The sequence below is a fragment of the Rissa tridactyla genome, chromosome Z (assembly GCF_028500815.1).
Source record: "Rissa tridactyla isolate bRisTri1 chromosome Z, bRisTri1.patW.cur.20221130, whole genome shotgun sequence".
In the NCBI taxonomy this organism is placed as follows: Eukaryota; Metazoa; Chordata; class Aves; order Charadriiformes; family Laridae; genus Rissa; species Rissa tridactyla.
The window spans coordinates 24,334,187-24,356,859 of NC_071497.1; the positions used below are offsets into that span (position 1 = coordinate 24,334,187).

The 22,673-nt window shown below is 39.4% G+C and overlaps 1 protein-coding gene across 2 annotated transcripts in view; it reads right to left on the reverse strand.

The window, feature by feature from the left end:
* The window catches only part of CAMK4 (calcium/calmodulin dependent protein kinase IV), a 172,622-nt gene that overhangs the window by 49,409 nt on the left and 100,540 nt on the right, over positions 1-22,673 (reverse strand). For both annotated transcript variants that reach the window (XM_054185910.1, XM_054185911.1), the window contains one exon: positions 10,474-10,546. In XM_054185910.1, the coding sequence (XP_054041885.1) occupies positions 10,474-10,546 (73 nt within the window). The remainder of the gene's footprint in view (positions 1-10,473; positions 10,547-22,673) is intronic.

A 22,673-nucleotide genomic window follows, 5' to 3' on the forward strand; every position in this document is an offset into this window, starting at 1 on the left:
CTCCTCACATAGTATTTTCAACTACCCATCTTATAAATGAAGATACAGGCAAATTGCTCATCTGCCTGAGATGAACTGGGAAGAGGTCGAATCCTCGAGTCCTTAACCAGTTCTTAGACGACAACCTCCCTGTAAACGTCAGTCCCTTGGAATGAGAAACAACTGCAGGCACTGGCTCGAAAACAGCAGCATTTGGCACTGTGTTTGTGGTGTGTTGCGAGTTAAAACAAGAACTAACTAATCGCTTCCATTGCTATTTCCAAATATTTTTCAAAATTAATACTGTAGTAACTTGTTTCCAAAATGATTGAAGGACACCTTACCTAGATGAAAGCAAAATTTAAGATGATAACAACTTAGCGAATATGACCCTGACTTTTTGCTGCCCTGGACGTTAACTGTAATACAGTAGGTCTGCAGCATGATCATTAGTGCTTATTCCACTTCCTCTATTAGAGATAATAGCGAATACAATACCCTCATTTCCTTATTGCTGATGGCAGCATTGCCAGGCTCTTTTGACCGTAAATCTTTTCTGTGTCCTGGCAAAAAAAGCTTTGCACTCAGGTCTACAAAAATGCTTTTGACAAAATAATTCTGAATCAAGGTACTGATAAATCAGGCTGCTGTCATAACAAAACCCACCCTATTTCCCTTACAACAATTTAAATGCATCATTAACAGGAAAAACTAGTTTTAAATCTGTTTACAACAAACAGGAAAAAGGAATGAATGTAAGCTGGCAAAATGATGAAGCTACTCATTCAAAATCATCCTCTAAACAGATTATCCCATGTATGAAACCATTACTTAACGTTGCTTCAGAAATAGCACATTTAGGACACAAATGCAATCCTCTCCCAGGCAGTGGCAGCACTTCAATAGGTTTCCTACATAACCTGACAGTTTACCTACTTGCTTATTTATCTTGACAGCAATGTGCTAGAAAGGTCTCCCTGGGACACTCATGAAGCCCTTGTTAAAATGTTGTCACCAAATGGAAGAAAAGGCCGAGACGATTTCCCGGCTCCCATGGAGTCATCTCTGTATGTGATGTGTTAAATCACCCCTCTCTAAAAGGATTCACCTTCAAGCCTTAAAAAAATTTTTTTTAAGAAATAAACACTTTGTGCCTGGAATACATCAAATGGAAATTATTTTTTAATTAAAAAAATCCAACAATGCGTTAGGATGGACATTGTTAGTTCTTCCTACAAGTCATCCAGTTGCATGCCATGCCCATGGCAATGCAGTTCAGATTCAAGGGAAGAACGTATATAATTGCCCTGCAAAACACACCTTGATACCAACCCAACCATTGGTCCTGCTTGCCTACACTGACCGCGATTATAAGAAAGTATATGCACGCAAACGAAAAGACTCTCCCATTCTTTCATTCCTCCTCTCTGCCTGACACCTTGCCTCTATATATGCGGTTTATTATGCATATAAGGCATGTTTATTTAAAGAGGCTACAAGCAAGATCATATCAGACAGTATACGCTTCTCATTATGGAGACTAATCATGTTTTTTCTTGTGCTGTGATTTACCTACACAAATGGTTATAAACAGTATATTTATATATGTTCTCTTCCCTTACTGTGACTTCAAGTGCACTGTAAAACGCTTTGCAGTAAGCTATCCCTATAATAGGATCCTGTTTAGTCACTGTCTCATATCTTCCTTCAGGACAAGACTTCACAGGGAATTCAGAATACCTGTCAATTATCCAAATTTTGTTAAATCAGTTAGTACAACCAGTGTATCTGCTGTGACAGTCCTTGTATTAATTTGCGTAACAAAGAAATGTTGCTTTGAGACTTTTTGAAAGTGGCTTCACTTACATATTAATTTTCAAGCCAGGCATTTAACTCATGAAGTACAACTGTAATATACACAGTTAGTAATTATTATGACTACTGTCACATTGAATATAATATATTATAATAAGTATATATAATTTTGTCACATCCACAACATTAGCTTAATAGCAGTAGATAATACTGCCATTATGGAGGTTTACATATTAGAATATATTCTTCAGGACATCTGTTTGATCTGCAGTCAATCACACACAAGTTAAAAGGGATTAGCGTACTAGGTAAGCTGCTTTGAAGCTAAAAAAGATGTAAAATACAAAAGAAAGCATTTCTGTTGTGTTCCTTTATTAACTGAGTGAGGTAATAGGAAACGTATCATATGTTGATTTGTGTGGATGCAGGGTAGAAAGGAAATTTGTCATGTGACAGAGAAAAAGGCAGGCAGCCCACTGGAGGAACCCCTTTTGGGCACAGCCTTGATGGGAAGCAGAGGCAGGGGTCCCAAAACTGGCCAGCAGGGCTGATGTGGGACCTGCCAGTTCTCCTTCCACTCTTCCTCCAACAGCCTTTAGAATAATCAGGACTTCACAAAATAACATGCACGACATCGATTTCCGCGTACTTTGCCTAGAAAATATAACTATGCAACTATGCAGTTATGCCCTTGAATATAGGGAAGCCACTTGAGTGAAGTGAAGGTTGTTATCGTTTCCTAAGTCAGAGAGATGTACAAAGTTTTAAGCTCTATATTAATTTTTATTTTCAGAAAACAGAATATCTTTCAATTAAGCAAAAGAAAATATCAAAGACTAGTAATAATTTCAACACTTTAACAGATGACAGAGCCCAATTTGTAATTAGAGCTTTACATCTATTTTAGTAAATTTATTTGAATAAAAAGCGGATGCTCTCAGTATAATTTTCAAATTGCTCTTAGATTTATGTATGGCATGCTTGCATATCATGCAAGAATGTGCCAATCTCTTATCCACTTAAACATAATTCCAGCTAGGCATTTAACTGGAAATGGATAAAAGCATATATCTGATTTCTGCACAACTCTTCAGAGCTTCACATGCACAATTTGTGCAAGGCTTGCTGCCATGAGCCATGCAGATGCCCTTAACATGAAATTTTTGACATTTGCAATTTGTAACCAAAGACATTATTTTACAGAAACCCAGTTCTTCAAGCATGCTGCTGGGAGTTACCATAGCTGAAGATACTAGCTACAGGAAGTAATGAAACATGATGAATGAATGCACGAACAGTGCTGCAGTTAATGTTCAGATAGGAGCTCTTCAATTCTTGATCTAAATAGTTTCAAAACATTTGGTATCTAACCTAATTCTTACAATTAAAATTCAGAACCCTCCTGTATTTCTGTGTCAACGACTGAATATTTAGAAGCGGACTCTTTTTTTTTCCTGTAAATAAAGTGCAAAGTACCAGTAAAATATGTCAATAAAAGGAGGGGACTTGGAAAAAGTTGGATACCTTGTTACTTCAGGCCACATTTCTGAAATGAATGTCCCTACGACAAAATGGAAAACAGCTTATGTCCAAATACACATGGGTGGTTACACAGCACTCATGAATTCCCAAGATTAAAAGCCACCATGCTCTTCACCACATCACTACTGAACACTGTAAAGCAAGAATAAGTCCTAACCTTTTAATGGTATTTCAAAAAGCCTTTCCCCCGGTGTTTATCTTGAACAAGACAGGACAGGACCCACCAGTGCTCTGAAATTACGATGGCTTCGTGGATGAAGAGCACTCAGCAGTGTCAACACCACAGCTACTGCAACCTATCCCCGCAAGCCAGGCGGCATACGTGTCTGGTCACACAGAAGAGTATGTTTTCCTCTTTACCCTTCTCAACAAGCCAAGAAAAAATATTGCCCAGTCACAAAGGGTAGAAAGGGTGTTTTGGTTTGTTTTGTTTTTGCCTTATTCTTCCAGGTGACAGGACACCAAAGGAGGACACCTCCACGTGGAACAGGTTCTTCTCCTTTTCATGTGGTCCAGGGAAGTTCAGAGATTTTTGTCTCCCAGTCCTCTTCCTGAGAACAGGAGGATTATCTGAAATACCAGCACCTAACACTAACAGCTGCTATGAAGAAGCCCAGAAACACATACAGTTTTGTACCTATTCTTCTGGTCTTCCTTCACGGACCACAGCTCTGGGAGACCAGACGGACAGCTAGGGAGTGCACTGAACAAGGTCTGGTGACAGAAGAACATCGGACAGCAACGACTACTGCTGGGTAAATTTATGCTAGTAGGAGTTCTCCAGACACAGTTGCTGAACCGAGACCAAACGATCTGGCAAAGATGAAGACCACATTACAAGAAACTGGTCAGGAGACAGGGTGTCCATTACAGCCCCAGTCAAGACTTCACACGACGATAAGGCATTCCATAATCACATTCCATAATCACATCTTGCGTGTCATCCACCCGCAGCCCATTTGACATGACTGACGTGCAGAACCGCCCAACACATTTTAAGACAAAGTGTAAAACAAACAAAAAACAATAGCAAATATACAGGGAGAAATCTGGCAGGCAAAATAATGTATCCACATGGGAAGTTTTCCAGGATATTATACCTGATGATCTTATAAGGAAAAGGTATACTAAAGACTTCGTGTTTGTGTTTCACCCATGAAAAAGGGGTACCAAACACCCCAAGATCTGCCTCATTACGAAAATCAGAATGAACAGGACAGCTCTTGAACATTTTGGACCACCAGCACTAATTGCCCTGAACTGCCCCCAGCTTGGGGACATGGATATCAAATCGCATCGCCCTGAAGGTTCAAGTTCAGTTTCTGTGAACCAACCCTACCTCCCAGTACAGCTTAAGGTTAACAGTGCTCCACGCCACCTCAGCGACAGGAGATACAGGAAGAATTAGCACAAAGAAAGAAAACTGATTCAACAGCTAGGTTTTCTATGTTGAGTTTTTCCATGCATGGATTACCATAAAAGTAATACAGAATTTCTCCTGCATATTGAAACCCTTTTTTTTCCTAAAAGAAGACAACAGACGCAGGCGTCCTCGTTATACATTTCCCCAATTACATTGCAAACGGTGCTCTTAACTGAAGACAGATGCTGTGTCTCTTTTGAACTCAGTGTTCACCTGCCTCTTCTTCCAAAACGTCACTGTGCAAATTTCACAAAATGAAGAGTGTGACAGAGTGTAAGTGTTAAATGTGAAAACTAACAATCTCTGTGCTTTTCTTCCTGTTCCTGTTGGTGGGTTGGAAGGAGAATGGCAAAGCAGCCAAACGCTGTCAGCGAACACAATACGACATCATGATCCTTAGCACAGAATTGCAGCCAGAACAGCAAATTCCATCTTGTCTTGCAGTACCAAGCATTGGTCCTTTTATTAACAACTGTACTCAGTAAACACACTGAATCTGGCCTAAACCTGCAAGTTAATGAAATACCACTTGCAAGCAAGTATTCTGAAAATTTGACAAAATTTTACATTTCCCCTTCCTTCCTCCCCTACTGGAAAAGCAAAGATTGCTGGGTTTTGGTAGCTTTAGATCAGAACAACTGCTATTTCCTGACCGTACCCTGAACAACACTTATGCCAGGAACAGACTCAGAAAAGCACTCCCTGCTGCCGGAGGGAGAATGGAAAACACTCAGGATTCATCAGGGAATAGGGAAACATCTGAAGGTGCAAATGCCTCCTCTATTAAAATGGAAATCTTTTGCAAAACCTTCTAAAGAGAAGAAGTCAATGTTCTTCAATATCTATAATCATGCATTAGATTCCTCCTCTTACATACAGTATTCCCAAATTTTGGGGATTATTACTATTTTGCACAGGTCTGTATCCTGTGTTGTGATACCTATGCGTCCCTGCCATTTTCTTTTGTGGAATTTAACTTCATTTTCTACAGAATTGAGGCACAGGTTTCTTTCCTGTTTGTCTCAATACACTTACTCTTCTTCACTGTGTGCCTTCTTAGGCTTGGCTAAGTGTATATTGACAATATAACACATTTGCCGTGTTCAAATTTTCAGAACTCTGTGACATTAAATTCACCTCGTAACTGGCAGTGAAAACTAAAATCCCTTGGTCGCCACCATCTCCAGCACACACTAACTCAATGATTGTATAAAAAAAAAATGAAACCTTTTCTTCATCTTTATCCAATGTCCACTTTTCTTTGAATGCCAAAACCCCCAAATATTTTAATAAATTCATCTGGTTCTCAGCCAGTCTTTAAAAGTCTGATTACCTCATTTGGTCTAAGCTCTAATTGTTAGACACACCAGTGCCTCAGGGTCTGTAAAATACACTTGCAAGCTGCACATTCGTGGTAGGTTCTTACCTACTATCATACAGCTCATTATTGGACAGATCAAAGTTCACTGAAATGAATAGAATGTTTTAATCTAGACTTTCCCTCTCAAACCTGCAAGTGGCTAAGTGCCCTCAGTCTTTGAAATCGCAGCTGAGAATTCAGCATGCTGTCTGTGAATTTAAGCTGACAAGAACTGAATAGAAGTGCAGGCATACAATGATGCTTGAAGTGGTAGAAATCTGAAATAAAAAATAGAAATGAAAACTGAGGGGGTCCCACATATAGCTTCAGGAAAATGTTCCTATCTAGACAAGGTAATGGCCAGTCATAAGAAAACGACCTATTATAAAATGTGATGGGAAATTACTTAAAGACTACTGGATGGGTTCAAAACTACATATAGAAGGTAGTAACTAGTAACTACCCTAATTACAAAAAGTAAACTGTTAAAAATAATTTCAAATTTAAATATAATGAAAAGAGTAATTTAACCCTCAAGCAGAAACCTATCGCTTTGACACTAATGCAGAGTAGGCAAGAAGGAACATGGTTTATTTTTAGTGACAAATATAAGATTCTGAAAGTACACATTAAAAAAAAAAAATCAGTGTAATTTTCTTAAGTATGACCAGCTAAAAAGCAGATGTCTCTTACAGAAAAGTGTGTAAGTGTCTTTTTCTGACCGATATTTCAAGGATTCTTTGAATTGCGTAACATCAGTAAACTCATTCTGCAAGTCAGGCAGAGAATATCTGGCCTCAGGACCATTCATTAATTACACAAAATAGAAAAACTGCTACCAGAATAAGCATGCAAGAACACCTCACTGCATACAATTGATCCTCTGAGAAGAGAAAGAACAATGATGTGCCAAGGGAGACTGGCCTCGAATGCATCCTCTCTCAGGAACAAAATTCACTCTGTTCTGAGATATCGGGTCACAAAACCTCCCTACCTGTTCTGAAAAGCACAGCAAAAGCACTAAAAAGATGAACACTGGTTTGCCCTAGTTTTGTACAAGCCTTTTATCCTATGAATGACCCAGCTTGAAGAACGGAAGAATAATAGAAAAGGTGAAGGTGCGGAAGAGAGAAAAAAAGGTAATTCATTCCCACGAAGGGCAAATACAGTCATGGACTGGGAACACTGGATCAGATGTAACCAGCAGAAAGAAAAATAATGGAAACGGGAAAAATGGATGTGGTGGTCTTCAAAACAATACTGGTTTTGTTATTTTCTCTGTCCTTGGGAGGACAGATGTCTGATATATTTATGCTGGTTTGTGACCTGGAAGATTAAGATTCATATTCTGTGTGCTACTTTGCTTGCTTAATTCTTGGTAAGCCAGTTAGAGCTAGCCTTACAGGTACTCAGATATTACAAGAAACAGATATACCTCAAAGCTTTATGGGATTCTTTTTTTTAAAAAAGACTGTTAGTCCATTTCATTTAACAATTTCAAAAGGAATTGAACGAAACTGCATAGGTGCTTTGAAAATCCCACTTTACACTTTTGATTAAATCCTTTAGAAGTGTCTCAAAAAAACCCCCTTTGCTAAATGAAGACATAATGCCTCCTTAAGTCAATGATCCACTGTGAGGACAGATCCATTACTACAGTAACAGCCCTTAACAAGGGATTTATAAAACAAGTAGATAGACTAGTTCAAGAGAGTTCATCAAAGGGAAGGCTGAATGCTTCTCTTTCTAGGAGCAATTTCTAAAAATTGCAGAGGTCAAAATGCCTACCTGGTGCCAGGAGGGTATTCCTTGGCATGGTCTATTGAGGGGATTGTACAATTATTTCGTTTTAAGAATAATCTATGGATATATTTCCTTTCAATCTGGAAAGGCTACTCTGCTGCAGCAGTGTTTTCCTGTTTCTAACAATAACTCCTGTTCTGCTCACAAATGCCATTCTGTCAAGCTTACAGCCCCAATCTATCACAGCCTTTCAGCTGGCCTGCAAAGATCCGAAGTTGGGAACTGCCACTTCCATAGCTTTCCCAGCTTTGGCTTAGACATTCAGTGTCAGCTGTAAGAACAAAGGTCAATATGGTCCATCCTACCTAGGGATCTAGTACAAGGATCTACAAAAATCCAAATTATTGCATACTCATATAAAGGTCAGCTTTTTAGCTTACGTACATCACCCTTCCATTGATTTCAACCAAGCTATTACAATTCATAGAAGGTGGAGATCTTCAGTTGGTTCCTGGCTTTTATAATAAAGAGCTGAAACACCTTCTGAAATGTCTTTCAGCAAAACTTAATCATCATTTTTGCAAAAGAATGATAAATAATGTAGAACCGTCTTAACTGGGGCACTTCGATTGGAAGAAAAAATTGGTCATAAAATAATAATCTGACCCAATTTTAAGAAGTTTAAACACATGCATTATGCTGAGCACTAAACTTAGATGCATAATTTAGGTTACTTTGAATGAGAGTGACTCGGTAAGCGTCAGATCATTCAGAAAGTAGCATGAAAGGAACATGATGGTCTTGCAGTATGCCTGGTTACTGCAGTAAGCACCACTTCTCACATCTTATTTAGTGTGAACAGGTTTACAAATAACGCCAAACCATGATATATAGGAGTTCTTTACAATGGGGTGTTTCGTTACCATCCTAGTTAAATATGCCCAAATTGGCCTGTTCCTTCTGAGTAATCACATTACTGCTGTAACCACATCAACTCTTCCTCACCTCTAGGCACCTTCCACAGAGCTCAATCATCACCACCAGTCCCTTCCTCAGGACAGCTCTTTCGACAGTGCATCTCCGTGGATGATCTGTATAGATCCTGCCTCACCACTACCATCCTTCAAAAGAGCCCTTCAGGCTGACCTCTCTTTTTCCCATGTGATCGACAGTTGTTTTTTTGTTTGAAAAGTCTGACAGTCTGTAAATACACTCAAAGTCAGTCACGTCCCATCTGCACTATTTGCACACCTCTGGGCACTTGTGTCTGCTCCAAGATTTTTGCAGTCTTTCCGCTGCCTGGCTGCTTCACCCCAAACTTCTGCTGCAGACAACCACACAGTGCCACTGGATAAAATCCAAGGTATCTCCTGCTGACTCTGAAGCCAGACTGACAGGCACAGCAGAAGGCAAAATCTTTAGCACCTACCTCTCCTTAGGCCCTGCTAACATCTTAGTTCCACAAAGTAAAATCACCTCTATACTATTATTGGTCTGAAACACTCTGAGTGTCCCAGCTGGACCGTTTCTTTCTTGTCCAGCATGTCCCCTCTCTTCTGCAGTGGAAGTCATCAGTGTTAGCATATAGACTAGATGTTTGACAAATTAATTTCTTAAGTACTTTCCCAGCATCTGATTGCTGGTTTAGTGAACATCTGGTGTGAAATCGGATGGAAGAGCTACAAGTGACTGAGAAGCATGGAAAATGTACAGAAATAATACTGTATGTAGCCACTAGAAGCCTTCATCTTCTTGTCTCAAAAATCTTTATACCTTTCTTTAAGCAATAGAATGCGAAATAGTTGCACAAAAATTCACATTTGAAAACTGCATAAAAATATAGAGGAAGAAAGTATATTAGGAACTGCACAAAGTACTGGCACTAAACTTTATTCTATTGAGATATTACTGTCATTCTGTGTACGTACGTGCAATTTGAAGAGCAGTGAGAACTGATTTTTGGTTAGATATGTTGTAACATACACTATCTACTTTCCCAGAAGCCCACACTTCCTTGCAATAAGCCTTGTTTGTATAAATGCTCCTGCATTGTGGCAAAATCTGTAATGGGTGACCTTCAGGCAACAACTGCAAGTGAAACGTAACTATTTTCATGGCAATATTCTGCAGCAGTCTCTGACTCAAATTCTTCTAACTCTTTACACCAGCTAACATGTTCTGCCAATCTATTATCCTTTTAAGTTGAGAGGAAAAGTAATGCACTCTCTTTTGTTTAAGGTTCCAAATAAATTACGGTGACATACTCCACAAAAAATGAACGAGGGACTACACAAGTGCCACTGATCTCAAATTACTTTTGGGGCTAAAACCGATCAGTGCTGAACTCCACAGGTTTCTGAGACCGGACAGAGCACGCGCTCCACCGTAACAGATCACTCAGAGCATTAAATGTATTGCTACCTGCCATCCAAAGTCACTTCTTGCCCTTCAAAGTGCCACTACCTTAAAAAAATCAATACAAAATTAATTATAGGAGGGAAGTTGTGTGGACTGCCTCCATTGAACTCTGCTTCTTTCACACATAAGTATTTATTGACCCATTACAGGTGAAAGATTCGGTGCTGAGCACGTGATGGCAGGTAATACTCACAGCAACTGCCTCCAGGATTTGTTTAACAGCATCAGCAGCATCTCGTTCACTGTAGTAACCCTTTTCCACAATCCTACAGAAAAAGCAACAAGAGAAATTGTATTCAGGATTATGCATTAAGGTAAATAAACCGTGCCAGCAAAAGCTTCTTTTCAAAAATGAGCTAGAAAACAATCAAATTTAAATATGACCAGGACTCTGGAGTTCCCCCCTAAAAAATAGAAAATAACCCTTTTGCAATTTAAGTTACCTTTGATTCCCAGTTAAATGAAAACTTGGAGATAAAATGTCAACTAGGTCAGAAGCTCATAATATATACACATCCAGTTGAAAGGTTCTGGAATTTTCTAAAATTCAGGGAATCTTGAATCACTCTCAGATAAAACTAGGTATCCTTTAGGAACTGCTTTTTTGCTTTTACATATAACTTAAGCTTCCCCCCGCCCTTATTTAGTTAGTTAGTTATAAACAAAAGCACTGTGCTATGCACACACAGATTTGAATTATTCAAGTGAAAGGATTGGTGTAAAAATTTACTAGCTTCAAATTATCCCCCAAGCATAACGGGATGAACAATTTTCTTTTTTCCCCCATCAGTAGAAAACTGGGGGCTCTGTAGTTAAAGAAACACAATTTCATTAAAACTAAAAGTATGAGTTTTTTTCTTCTTAATGTAAATAGCCAGTAGGCCATATTTATTTTCTATACCTGACACGTAATAGCTTGATTTTGTAAATATGCTGACCATGTGCACCTTATGGTGAGTTTGGCAGCATTTATGAGTTCCGAAGATCCTGAAAATTTGGTTTTCTTTCTCCCTTTGCTTTTGCATCAGTTGAACCTTGTAAAAACAAACAAAACCTCAACTTCCCTCTTTAACACTGTTATCTCCCTGGAACCTTATCATGATAAAAACATTAAGAAAGACAATACTTTTCTGTGTTAAGATAATGTTCTGAAGTGGTGTATTTCAACATGTTGTATGCTACGCTGCATAGAAAGGGCAGAGAGTGTTAACACAGATTTCTGAGTTGGCCTCCCATAGCCCAGCTGTGCTACTGCAACTCTTTTGGAAGATGACCAGCAGTGGCACAGGGCCTGGGGACTGACTCCGGATTTGCACCACACGTTCTCCAAGAACTGCTATTACAGAATGAAACGTTATATAAATACATAGTTCAGCTAAACAGAGTCAGCAAAAGATACAGATTTGCACAATGACATATAAGAAGTTAATAAAAGAAGGATCTATCATTAACACATACTAAAGCTCCATTTAAGACACCCAACAGTCTTTACTACTGTATATAACTACACAGTGTATTTGTGAACTACAGTAACTCTCCCTCAGAGATTTACCTTAAAGGTCAGTTCTTTGACCCAACATTTTGATTTTTTTACAATATTCACTTTTCAAAGCTCAAGAAAATAAGAGACAGATGCTGTCTAGAAACAGAACCTGTGGTGCCTACGAGATATTTTATAAAATGACCTCCTGCAAGCACACAAGCCAGTTTGACCAAACAATGCTCTAAAAGCCCCATGAAGCAGGAGAGCAAGAAGCCTGTAATGTCTGAAGTCAAAAGTTGCTGGAAAGACTTTTGCCCCAGGGTCCAGAAACAGACTCTGCCTGTCACAAGAAGGGTATACTTCTTTCTCCCCATTTCCTCTGTTTTGTAGGATCTTTGAATCACTTCTCCAAAATAACATACTCACATTGAGCTACCATCAATTCAACTTCTTACAGCTTTACAAAAGCTGACAGGAAAGGTGTGGACTAATGTACATATGAAAAGCATTACTGCTTACTCATTAGAAGATTAAGCGGAGCAGGAAACAATGCAAAAATAATAATCCACCAGAAACAGATGTAACAAGCACGGCACTGCGGAAAATAGCCTGTACAGGGATATTCCAAACCAGCTGCAATGACTTTACCTTAACAGCCATTGTGTTCATGAATAACTAAGTCTATTCATGCGGCATCAGTAACAGTAAGCAATCCCTCTCAAGCAGGAGTTCTTCTATTTCACCATGATTTCTTGGCTGCATAATTATTTGTCCTTATTTCTAGAAGTTTTGTTGGTTTTTTTTTCTGGTAGCCCTTCAGCTACCATCCCATATGCAGTGCTTTACCTTCTTTGCATTTTTGTACTTCCAGCCCTTCCTCCGCTTTGGTCATCTGTTTAAACCATCAGGGAGAGCTTTACTTGAACTTACAACCACAAGGGTAAAACAAAGGAAATTTTACTCAATGGAACATTATGTTAGGCTTTTAGCCGCAAGTTTAGGAAAGAGGTTATGAAAAATCATAAATTAAACAATAAAATGCTACATTATGCTTGAAAGTAAGATTCTTCCTTAGCTATTTTAGGCTGAATCATCCTACTCCGGTAGATCACCATGGGAGACCTGAGCCCCACTGACCCTTCTTGCTTGGGTCTTTTTTCCCCCAAAGCTACTGCTTTGGCTTCCTCCTCCTTTTTAATTCCAATAAAGTATTTAGTGTCAGCCAGCAGGTTCCTGTCTGTAGCATTCACAAGCATTTCTGAGAATACAGACCTCGCCCTCATCCCACCTTCTGCCTTCCCTGCTGGTGTTTTGGGTGCTCACTTGCTCTTCTGACCATGGCACAAGAGAGATAGTAAAACACTGTCCTTTTACAGGATTCCATGTATTAAAGACATTCACATATTCATTCTGTCAAGCTTACAATCTTTAGTAGGTCACAGGAGATCGTAACAAAATTTCAAATTCGGTGACCAGTTAGTAAAACCAAAAAGTCTGCTGTGCTAGTTTGAGCCTCTGCTTTCAAACTGCCATACGTCTTAAAATATATTCCAGAATGCACCACAGGAAAAGGCATCGCGGGGCTGCTGCTGGGGAAGTGCTCCATGTAGGCCAAGCTCCGAGTGCGCTGTATTTAATTCCACCATCACTCAGGCAGGAACAGGCCACCCTGCCCCATGCCTTGAGCCTGACCTTGTGCACTTGACCTCAGAAATGCGTGAGGCAGAAGGTTTTACGGTTTCAACAGGATTTGAAATTCTCTGATTTTCCAATATATGTGACTAAGATCAGAGCAATATGCGTCAGTAGAGTTACAATTCAATTTACGTTTCTCCCTTCGTCCATCAAATTTCTAATTTTACAGTACGGTAACCCAGTATTTGTTCTATCCTTTCTTTTTCAAACAGATAAACCTGGGGGGCGGAAAAGGACATCTCTTAAATGCTCTTAAATACAGAACTTCTTTGTATTTTCCTCCACTCAACAAAATCAAAGAAAAGATGAGGTTCACAGGGTCCTGTTGATGCCCGAGAGGCAACGCAGGAAAGAAAGCCACCAATTACCTGACTGCTGGAAACAAGAGAAATCAAAGAGATGCTCAAGACTGCCCTATTGACCATGGCATGTAAAAACCAGCCCACCCTGACTTAGACAACTGTATGTTGGTAAGGACGGTATACTGCTCTCATTATTTACATTAAACATGTAACAGAAGCAGCGCATAGACACTGAGGATGAAGCCATTGTGAATTTGTGCTTTACAATAAATAAATGTAATGAAGTGTGGCCCCATATTTCAGGAGAGCAATAAAAAACAACTGTAGAGTTATTCTGCAACGCACATGACTCATCTGCTGATGTTGCATGTGAAGAACATGCACTGGCAAAGCCAATTACAGCTTATGTCACATGCAGTTAACTTTCTAGTTTTTCAGAAGTCTAGAATCTGACTTATTCAGAATACAAATCTAATTCTTAATTAATAATAATCTAGCAAGTAGGAAACCTAATCTTCTGTAACAGCAATAAATGGAAAAAGACATACTTCTTGCTAAAGACGAAAATTTATTTCTAAGGGCACTCTGTTTTAACACTACAACCTGGCTATTAGGCAGGAAGGAAGAGTACTGAAAGAAGATTATCCTGTAGTTTAGGTCCTGCAATAATGCTGAGGGATCGTTTGCATATCTATTTTTTGCATCCTCCCTGCAAGAGTTTTCATAAGACAAATGGTAGGTGTGCCAGTTTGCTTTATTATAACAACACTCCTACCTGAGACCAATGAAGCTTCTTTACAAAGATTTTTCAATTTCAGTCTGCAGATTAACAATGACTCATTGCCCTTTTTTCCATAATGGGAAAGAAACCTGCAGAAATGTCTTATTTTGTTATTATGGAAGGAAAACCAATTATTTATACCTAGTTTATAGAATGATCTTTAAGAAAAGCATGGATGAAAAAAGATTAAACCTTTGTTGAGAGGACATAAAGACAAGAAAAGCAACAATAAGGAACTAATTAAATACTCCCTTTGATATGCAAATGAAAAAGCCGTAGACCAAAAGAGAGCTGAGTGAAAAACTGTGAGGAAGACAGCAGGGAATCCAGAAGAAGGGATACAGAAATGCTTAAAGTCAAAGAACCAAAAAGCTTGAAAAAACACTGAATTTGGTGTTGCAAACATCCAGGAAATTCAAGACAGTGCTTCAAATCCAGGATGACATTCTCAAGCAAGCAAAAATGTGATGTGACGTGATGTGAAGAATTAAGATTCGTATTCTAAGTGATCGTAGAATCACTTTTTCATGCTTGTGTGTACGCATTTGTTGAAATACGCAGATTCAGTTGTTTACACTTGCACATGGCGAGACGCACATCTAACAGAGCATGCAGTCATGGACACCAAGCTACATGTCTCCCAAAACACCATCTGATTTAATCTTGTCTTTCCAAGCACACGTGAACCTATTTGGGACAAATTCACCTCTTTATAGAAAGAGAAGCAGGGAAGTTCCTTCCCACTGCCACCGGAGATGAAGATGCCCACTGGGAAGAGCCAGTGGTGCTCCCCATGGTGCCGAGACATGTCCCTGCCTGTCTGCTGGGTCCGGTCACCCGGCAGAGCCCACCCCACTGCGCATCCCCAACTAGAGCCCGCGGCCGCCCCACCAAAGCTGCTGCTGAAGCTCAGAGGTGGAGAAGCCTTGGGCTGCCGAGTGACGGAGCTATAAAAAATTTAGTACTGAGTGAAACCACCCTTAGCGTCACACCGCCCAGCAAGCCTGTGGAAATGGTATAATGTATTTCTTGTGATGCGTGCTCTCTTATACTCAATGGGTAGTTGAAATCTGGCAGCTTCCATGTGATCGTCAAACACACGTGTTTAATAATTTGCAGTAATGCTTGCCAGCTTCCACCCAGCACTTCTGCGCCCTCTGAGTACTGCAAGTTTTCTGGCAACATAAATCCTTTAGTTTTGCAGATGGTTTTCAGTGTAGCCTTTCTCTGCCACAGAAGTGGTAGAGACTTGCCATGTTGCTTACAGTGTTTCCATTATGCACATCTTCGTCAGAGATGAATAATCATCAGTAGATGCATAAACTCTTACCAGCGTCCATCATATTTCTGCAGCCTGCAGTGTAATTTGAGAAGACCATGCGCTCGATTTTACTGCTTTTGGGATGTTCTTAGGACTTGGAGCTATGCTTCAATTCACTACATCTGTATGAAGCCACTGAAAGCAGTGGGATATCACAGTAAAGGGAGGTAGGTAGTGGCCACACTTGCTCTGCAGAAACTTTATTACTGGTAGGAAAAAAATAAAAGGAAGAGCGCAGTCCTGCTAAACTAAATACTTCTGATCTGAAAATCAATGAGAAAGAGATAGGTAATCCCAACGTGTCATTTTAGAATCAATTTTCAGAGCAGTATTAAAATTATATTGACATACAATTTTACAGTTGACTGGAATACATGTATCTGGGGATTAATGACAAGCACGTTAGGCAGCAAGTGGAAACAATCAATCTTCTACAAAAACAAACAAGTGAACATTTCATCACAAAAGGAAAGGACTAGGCTTCGGGTTTGACTTTCCAATAAGTAACAAAAGAGAGGGCCAGATCTTTCCAAATCCAGCAAAAGAAACAACACTTGTACAGCTGCAGTGGTAAAAAAAGAATCAAAACAAAGAATCAAACACACCCAGCAACCCGCTGTGAACAAGCTCGTTCATTGCCAGGGGATGCTAGACTGGGATAGTCACTGATGGCACACACTTGATTAATTGATTGATTGCATGACTTGATTGGCAGTCAGTTGTACATCCTTCCCCGGGCAGAGCCACTCTAAGCCGTGCACAGCAACAGCTCCTGAAACTTGTAATCGAGAGTGCCAGGGGGCGAAAGAGGCAACATGGAAGAGGAACCAAATGATGGAAGAAATGGGTACTTTACCAGCTCCCTGACCCTGAAACCAAAGTCTCTTTCTCTTTTGTTTTTCTTGGGTATGGGAATCCAGTGCTATGACTATTCCTGCAATTTTAAACACAAGCTGTTCTCCTGCCTGGCTCCTTGTGATCAAGAAAATCTGAAATCTTACCCACTTTAACAAACTTACTTTTTCCTCCCCCACACTCTAAATGGCCTAGTTCCCCTATTTTTAGCTTTACTTCCCTGCTTCCCTCCCACATGGGCCACCCTACCCATCCTCCAGCCTCGCCTGAAATCTGAGCAGGTGAAGTCTGTTTCCTGCTTCCCTTAACTCAGACTGGTTTTATGCTGATCAATCTAAACAGTTACTCTAAGATTTGCAATATCTAGCCATCAGTTAATATTGCTACTACAAATACTATTTCTACACACTGTGGAGTTGGTTGCATTTCAGTATTAAGTGAATCTAGAAACATATCATGCAGCTTGCAAAAGGCTTGCTAAATCTATTTAGACATCCAAACAGTAAAATTTTTTATTACTTCATCAGTTTCCAACATTGTTTCTCTTTACTTTCTTCATGCTATTTCTGTGTTTGCTTTTTAGATCATTCTTTATAAATATCACAGTATCAAAAAAGACATCACTGTTTTTAGGGTCATTTCCATTCTGCCTCTAGCTAGAAGTTTTACCAGAAATTCTTGTATCACACCTTACCTGTGGGCTGCATCCTGTTACATCATGTACAGTCTCAGGCCCATATAAATACAAGATCTGTTCCAATGCCAGCATGTGCTAACAATTTTTTAAAATATTTGGTTCTGTATAATAAATGTTAATTTATCTAAAATTGTTTGGTTGTCATGGAGATTTTTCTGTACATATTTACTTAAGTCTTATGTAAACTCTTATATTTCATTAAAATGAAATTAAAATATTTCTACAAGGTACAGTGAGACTGAAAATTAGCAGGCACAGGGAAAGAAAATGACATCACTCTATTCAACAGCAAAAATGTTTCCACAAGGAACACTTTCTCAATGGATGATTCACAGATCTATTGGCTGATGCCTGTACTGAGGTGATTCCAATTCCTTGTTGCTTGGATGTATTTGTTTAGTTAAAAAGTAAGGTTTCTCTAAATATTTATGTATTTTCCATACTACAGCATTGATGAGTAATATGCATAAAAAGGTAGCTCTGATTCAGTTTGATGATTCTCCCTTATTTTACAACCATTTTCTAGTTCAGTGCAGACTAGCTGTTACTGTCACTAATGACTCAAACTGCCTGCCCATGATCTGAAGAAGGATAATGGGGAATACAGAACTGGGTTTGCATCTGACTCAAAGTCAAACAAACTAGACATTTTTCTTCGATACCTCGTTTAGAAATGAAATGTAGCATTGCAGTCATTCAGGAAAACTATTTTCCCTCCATTGTTACTAAGTACGAGGCAGTTTCTGATGAATGTGGCATGCAGGGGAATTTAGAGAAAGATTGCATATTTCTTATATCTCATTCTACGATTTGTTTTCCCCTCTCTAACTTTCTTTCTACTTCCTACTCAGCATTTCTGTAACACCCACAGAACCAGAAAAATCTTGTAGGAAAATCAGGAATTATAGATTAAAAGCCTGGGAAAGACTAAATAAATGGCTACAGCTTCAAAAGTAGCAATCACCCAGGTGTCTGCAGTGAAATTAGTAAGAACAGTTCAGTGCCCACCATTTTCAAAAAGACAGGTTCATCTTTCAGGAGCTTAATTTCAATAGACTTTTTTAAAAATAATAGTCTTTGTTTCTAGAGGCTGTGAAACCACAGTGCCCACGAACTAGCAGCTCCAACTTCTCTCTCAAACAAAAGCGTTGGTGTAACTGATTGTGCGAGGTAACGTGAAAAACTGAGGTATTTCAGCACCTCACAGCTCCTGTCTGGTGAGCAATAGCAAGGGCGCAAAGAGAAGGATCACCGGCAGCCGGCAAAGGAGGCAGTGGCCTGGGGAGCGGGAAAGAGCAGCACTGGAGGCACTGATGAAGCCGCCCTGCCAAGAACCGGTGAGGCTTTCGTTGGATTTCTTTGTCTAGCTAAGAGTCCCACTACATTATAAGAAAGATGTGGGAATGTGGAGGAAGTGCAACAGACAGTAATTGAGACGTAGGAAACATGACCAGGGACGAAAGATTGCAGGGACTGCGAAATTCATAGCTTTCTGCAGTCCTCCACTGCATGAAAATTTCCTACAAAGAAGGAAGTAATCACCTCCTCTCTACCTGCTGGGGTCAAGGCAAACTGATTTTGGCCAAATTTGCAGAAAGGAAGTTTTTCCCTGTATTGAAGCTGGATCTAATTACCAGGCTGGAAGAGCCACTGGAAGAGCCTACAAAAGGAGATTACAAAGGTGTTTAAAAAACAAAACTCAAAACCCTGGATCCCCCAAGGATGGCTGAAGGATACTGCCTGAACCTGCCTGCTCCAGCCCTCCATGCCAAACCAGCTGTAGCTGCCATGATGTTTTAAACACATTGCCCCCACGCTCACTCTGGCACATCGCTTACTGCCCAATAAGAGTGAAACAAACGGCCACCAAATTCTGAAACTTGGGGACTGCCTGCATAACATACGTTGTGCTTATATCCCTCTATGTCACAATTCGCAGGACTATTCACATTATCATTATCCAGTTCAGGATTATCTCAGGTTCATCTATTCCAGTCCGCCTTTTGTGCCTTGGCACCTCTTACAGTGTATGGATGTATGATACATTCCTTACTCCAGCAGCTAAAGCTCGACTTTGAACTGAGAAGTACATTATTTGAAAAGGATTTGCTTTCAGGCTTTCATCAAAAAAACATCATCAAGCATTTTGGTACTTTGAATACTAGGATTACTGTACTTTGCCCTAAAACATTTTTGCTTCCCTTCATGCTCTTGTCATAATGTACACAGAAAAAGCAATGAGAAACAAAATGTACAAAGCACTCACATCCTAAGTGACTTTATAATTTCAGGAAAGGTGTTGAATCAAGGCATAAACACACCATTAGTTCGTGGGTCAGTCAGAGACTTCCTGTATACAAATATTTAGGCTACAGCTATATAGGTTGTAGGTATATAGACCTCAACTTGTCACCTGAACAGAGCTGTTAAAACCCCTCTTCATTTCAAACAAATGTGAAAGCTAAATTTGTTAACAATTGAGGAAATCAGCTAAGGGCTTGATCAGTTTCCTAATTAATTTAACAGGCATGTCTCTCCTAGTTTGTCGGGCATCCAGACCATGTATGTCTATATTACTGCAGTGAGGCTGTGGCAGAGAACTGAGAATACGTGTGTCAGAGATGCTCTAATCACAAGAAGTCTTGGTATTAACAATACCTAACAAATGAAAAAGCTTCACAGGCACAGATGTGTCCTACCTCCAAAAGGCTTGCCCAGTTCCCAGAGTGGGCTAGCAGCGTACAGGCTGGTCCCAACTAGGACAAACCCATGCTAACAATTCCTGCGTTACCTCAAGCAAGAACAAAGAAAAGGCAAGAGGACATTTTAAATGAAAATGTTTTAAGTGAAAAGCCTTCCACAGTGGGGTTAAGAATCAGGCAAGCTTTAATGTCACATCAGTTCACATTTAGAGAGTGGCAGGACGCCAGACAGTATTACAACTGCACGATCATCATTGCTTGAGTTGTTCAGTCACTTATAAAGCTGTAAGCGTGTTCCCTCTGGCGCCTGGTGTTTCACCTAATTCTAAGTGCATACTTGACCACACCGTAAGTAGTATCTTATGCACAAACATTTACAAAAAATCATTCGTATCTTTCATCTTGAAGAGAATGTTGTAGCCGGTAGATACTGACTGACTTAAAGTAATTTTGTCCAGTGACAGAAAATAAGGCGCTGACCACAAAAAAGTGTAAAGGCATTATTACAACTCTGTACATGAAGGCAATACCAAATTACATTGGAAAGGCTACAAATGAGCATTAACGCACACATCTTTATTCTTAAATTACTGGTTTTTATCATTACTGCAGCTGAAATTGAGACGCTGAATGAGCTATTATGACATCAAGGAGCACTTTTACTAGAGCTAATTTGTGTGTTGTCTTCTCATTTCAGAGAATAGGGCACAGTTGGTGTAGTCAAGTCAGAACTCTTTGGTGTTTTGCTGGTCCTGAGTCAGGGGACTGTTACTTGCTGATGTGAAATAGAGAGTCCAAAGGACTACTCTCACCCCTTTCAGAAGACAGACCGCAACTGCATAATGAGACCAGAGCTCAGAAACAAATAAAAGATGCCACTAGTTTATAAAAAAGCCCCACTTTAGCGACTGATGACTGAGTCCTTGCCTCTTTTTGATGTCCCTTAGCAATTCTAACTTCCGTAAGCAGAAACAAGGTGTGCCTGAAGCCTGGAAAGGCTTCAGGAAATTTTGTCCGTAAAAGGCAATCATTCCCACATCTCTTAAAAAGGCAGGTTCTTTAGAACAAGTAATTCATATTTTTGTTAATGTACAATCCATAAAAGAAGACAGTATCAGCTTGAATCTATACTTCAGAGGAAATTACATGAAATCTGAAATGGAAGTGAGTCAAGAGACTCTCAGACATAAGCGGTATTTTTAGACAATGTTTGGCGCACTTAATAATAAGATGGAGGAACAAAAAGAAGAGTTTGTGGTCAAGAAGTCAAAGTACAGACAAGGAGAACGTATGGATTGACATTATCATTTGAATCTGAAAAAAGAAAGAGTCTAAAAAAAACTATTCTGATCAATCTGCAGGTATTCTGACTAAAATGAAGTAGAGCTGACATTTTTTGCTGAAATTAGTATTTGGAAAAGTGATATATTGGTGATTCAGCTGAAAGGCAATAGATATGAATAAAATCTGAATGGAAAAGACCAACTTCAAAAAAAAATGAGCCCATAAAAGACATGTATCAGACTTTACTGCACTGCAAGACTTATTACTGCCTGTAACAATAAAGAGGTTAATTGTTAGAAGCAAAGCCAGGTCAACAATGTGTCCAAGAATCTAATGAAATACACCATGTGACAGTAAAGAAAGTCAAAGTTAACAGTACCAAGAAATTGCATTGAAGTAAAGAGTGATGAAGGGACAGAAGGCAAAGGAAGAGGCAATAGAAAAATATAACTAAATCAAGCTTAAGAAGAGTCATAATTATTCCAAAAGGGAAGAACTATAAAGAAAACTGAAGAGTAATAATCAAAGGGGTTAACACAAAAATGTGAGACCACTGGCTACTTATCTAATCGAATCTTTGAACAGTCTAAGGTTTACTGATTACTAATAAAAATGTATTAAAAAAGCAAGTAGTTTGGCAAACGTTTTGTCTACATAAATGAGATGAGTCAATTTTTTTTCCAGGAAAACCACATCAATTTTTGTGGTGTTAATTTATTCTACATTCTCTTACGGTCACTGCATTTAAACTCTTTTTTTCCACTGTGATCTTCAATTCATATTAAAACATTTGATTCCATTTATTTGAGCTCAAATTCAGTCCCATCTATTTGAAACCGCTAGAGGGTTAATTCCATCAACTCCATCTCTATCTTTCTCCTGCTAAATGGAGAAGAGCTGAAATTGAGAGAAGCTTTCTGATTATAAATCTGCCTTTTAAAAGTACCCACATATGGTTTTTTATTCTGTATGCACAATATGATGTCATCCAAAAACCTAATAAAACCAAATTTCATCATGTCTTTCCATCACTCAAACTTCTCACATAAAAGGTGTGTAGTGGAAACACAGTCCTCTAGAGACTGTTCAAATGTTAGAGTGATCACCCTGCCACGCATTTGATCTGCTGTGCTGATTTCGGGTTTTTGTTTTTCACCTAGCTCCTGCCATGGTGAGGACCGGTGTGACAGCAGCCTGCCCCCAGTGTCATGGCAGCATGGGAAACACATCCACCTGCTGTTGGGCATATCACTGCTGGGACACTCAGAGCCAT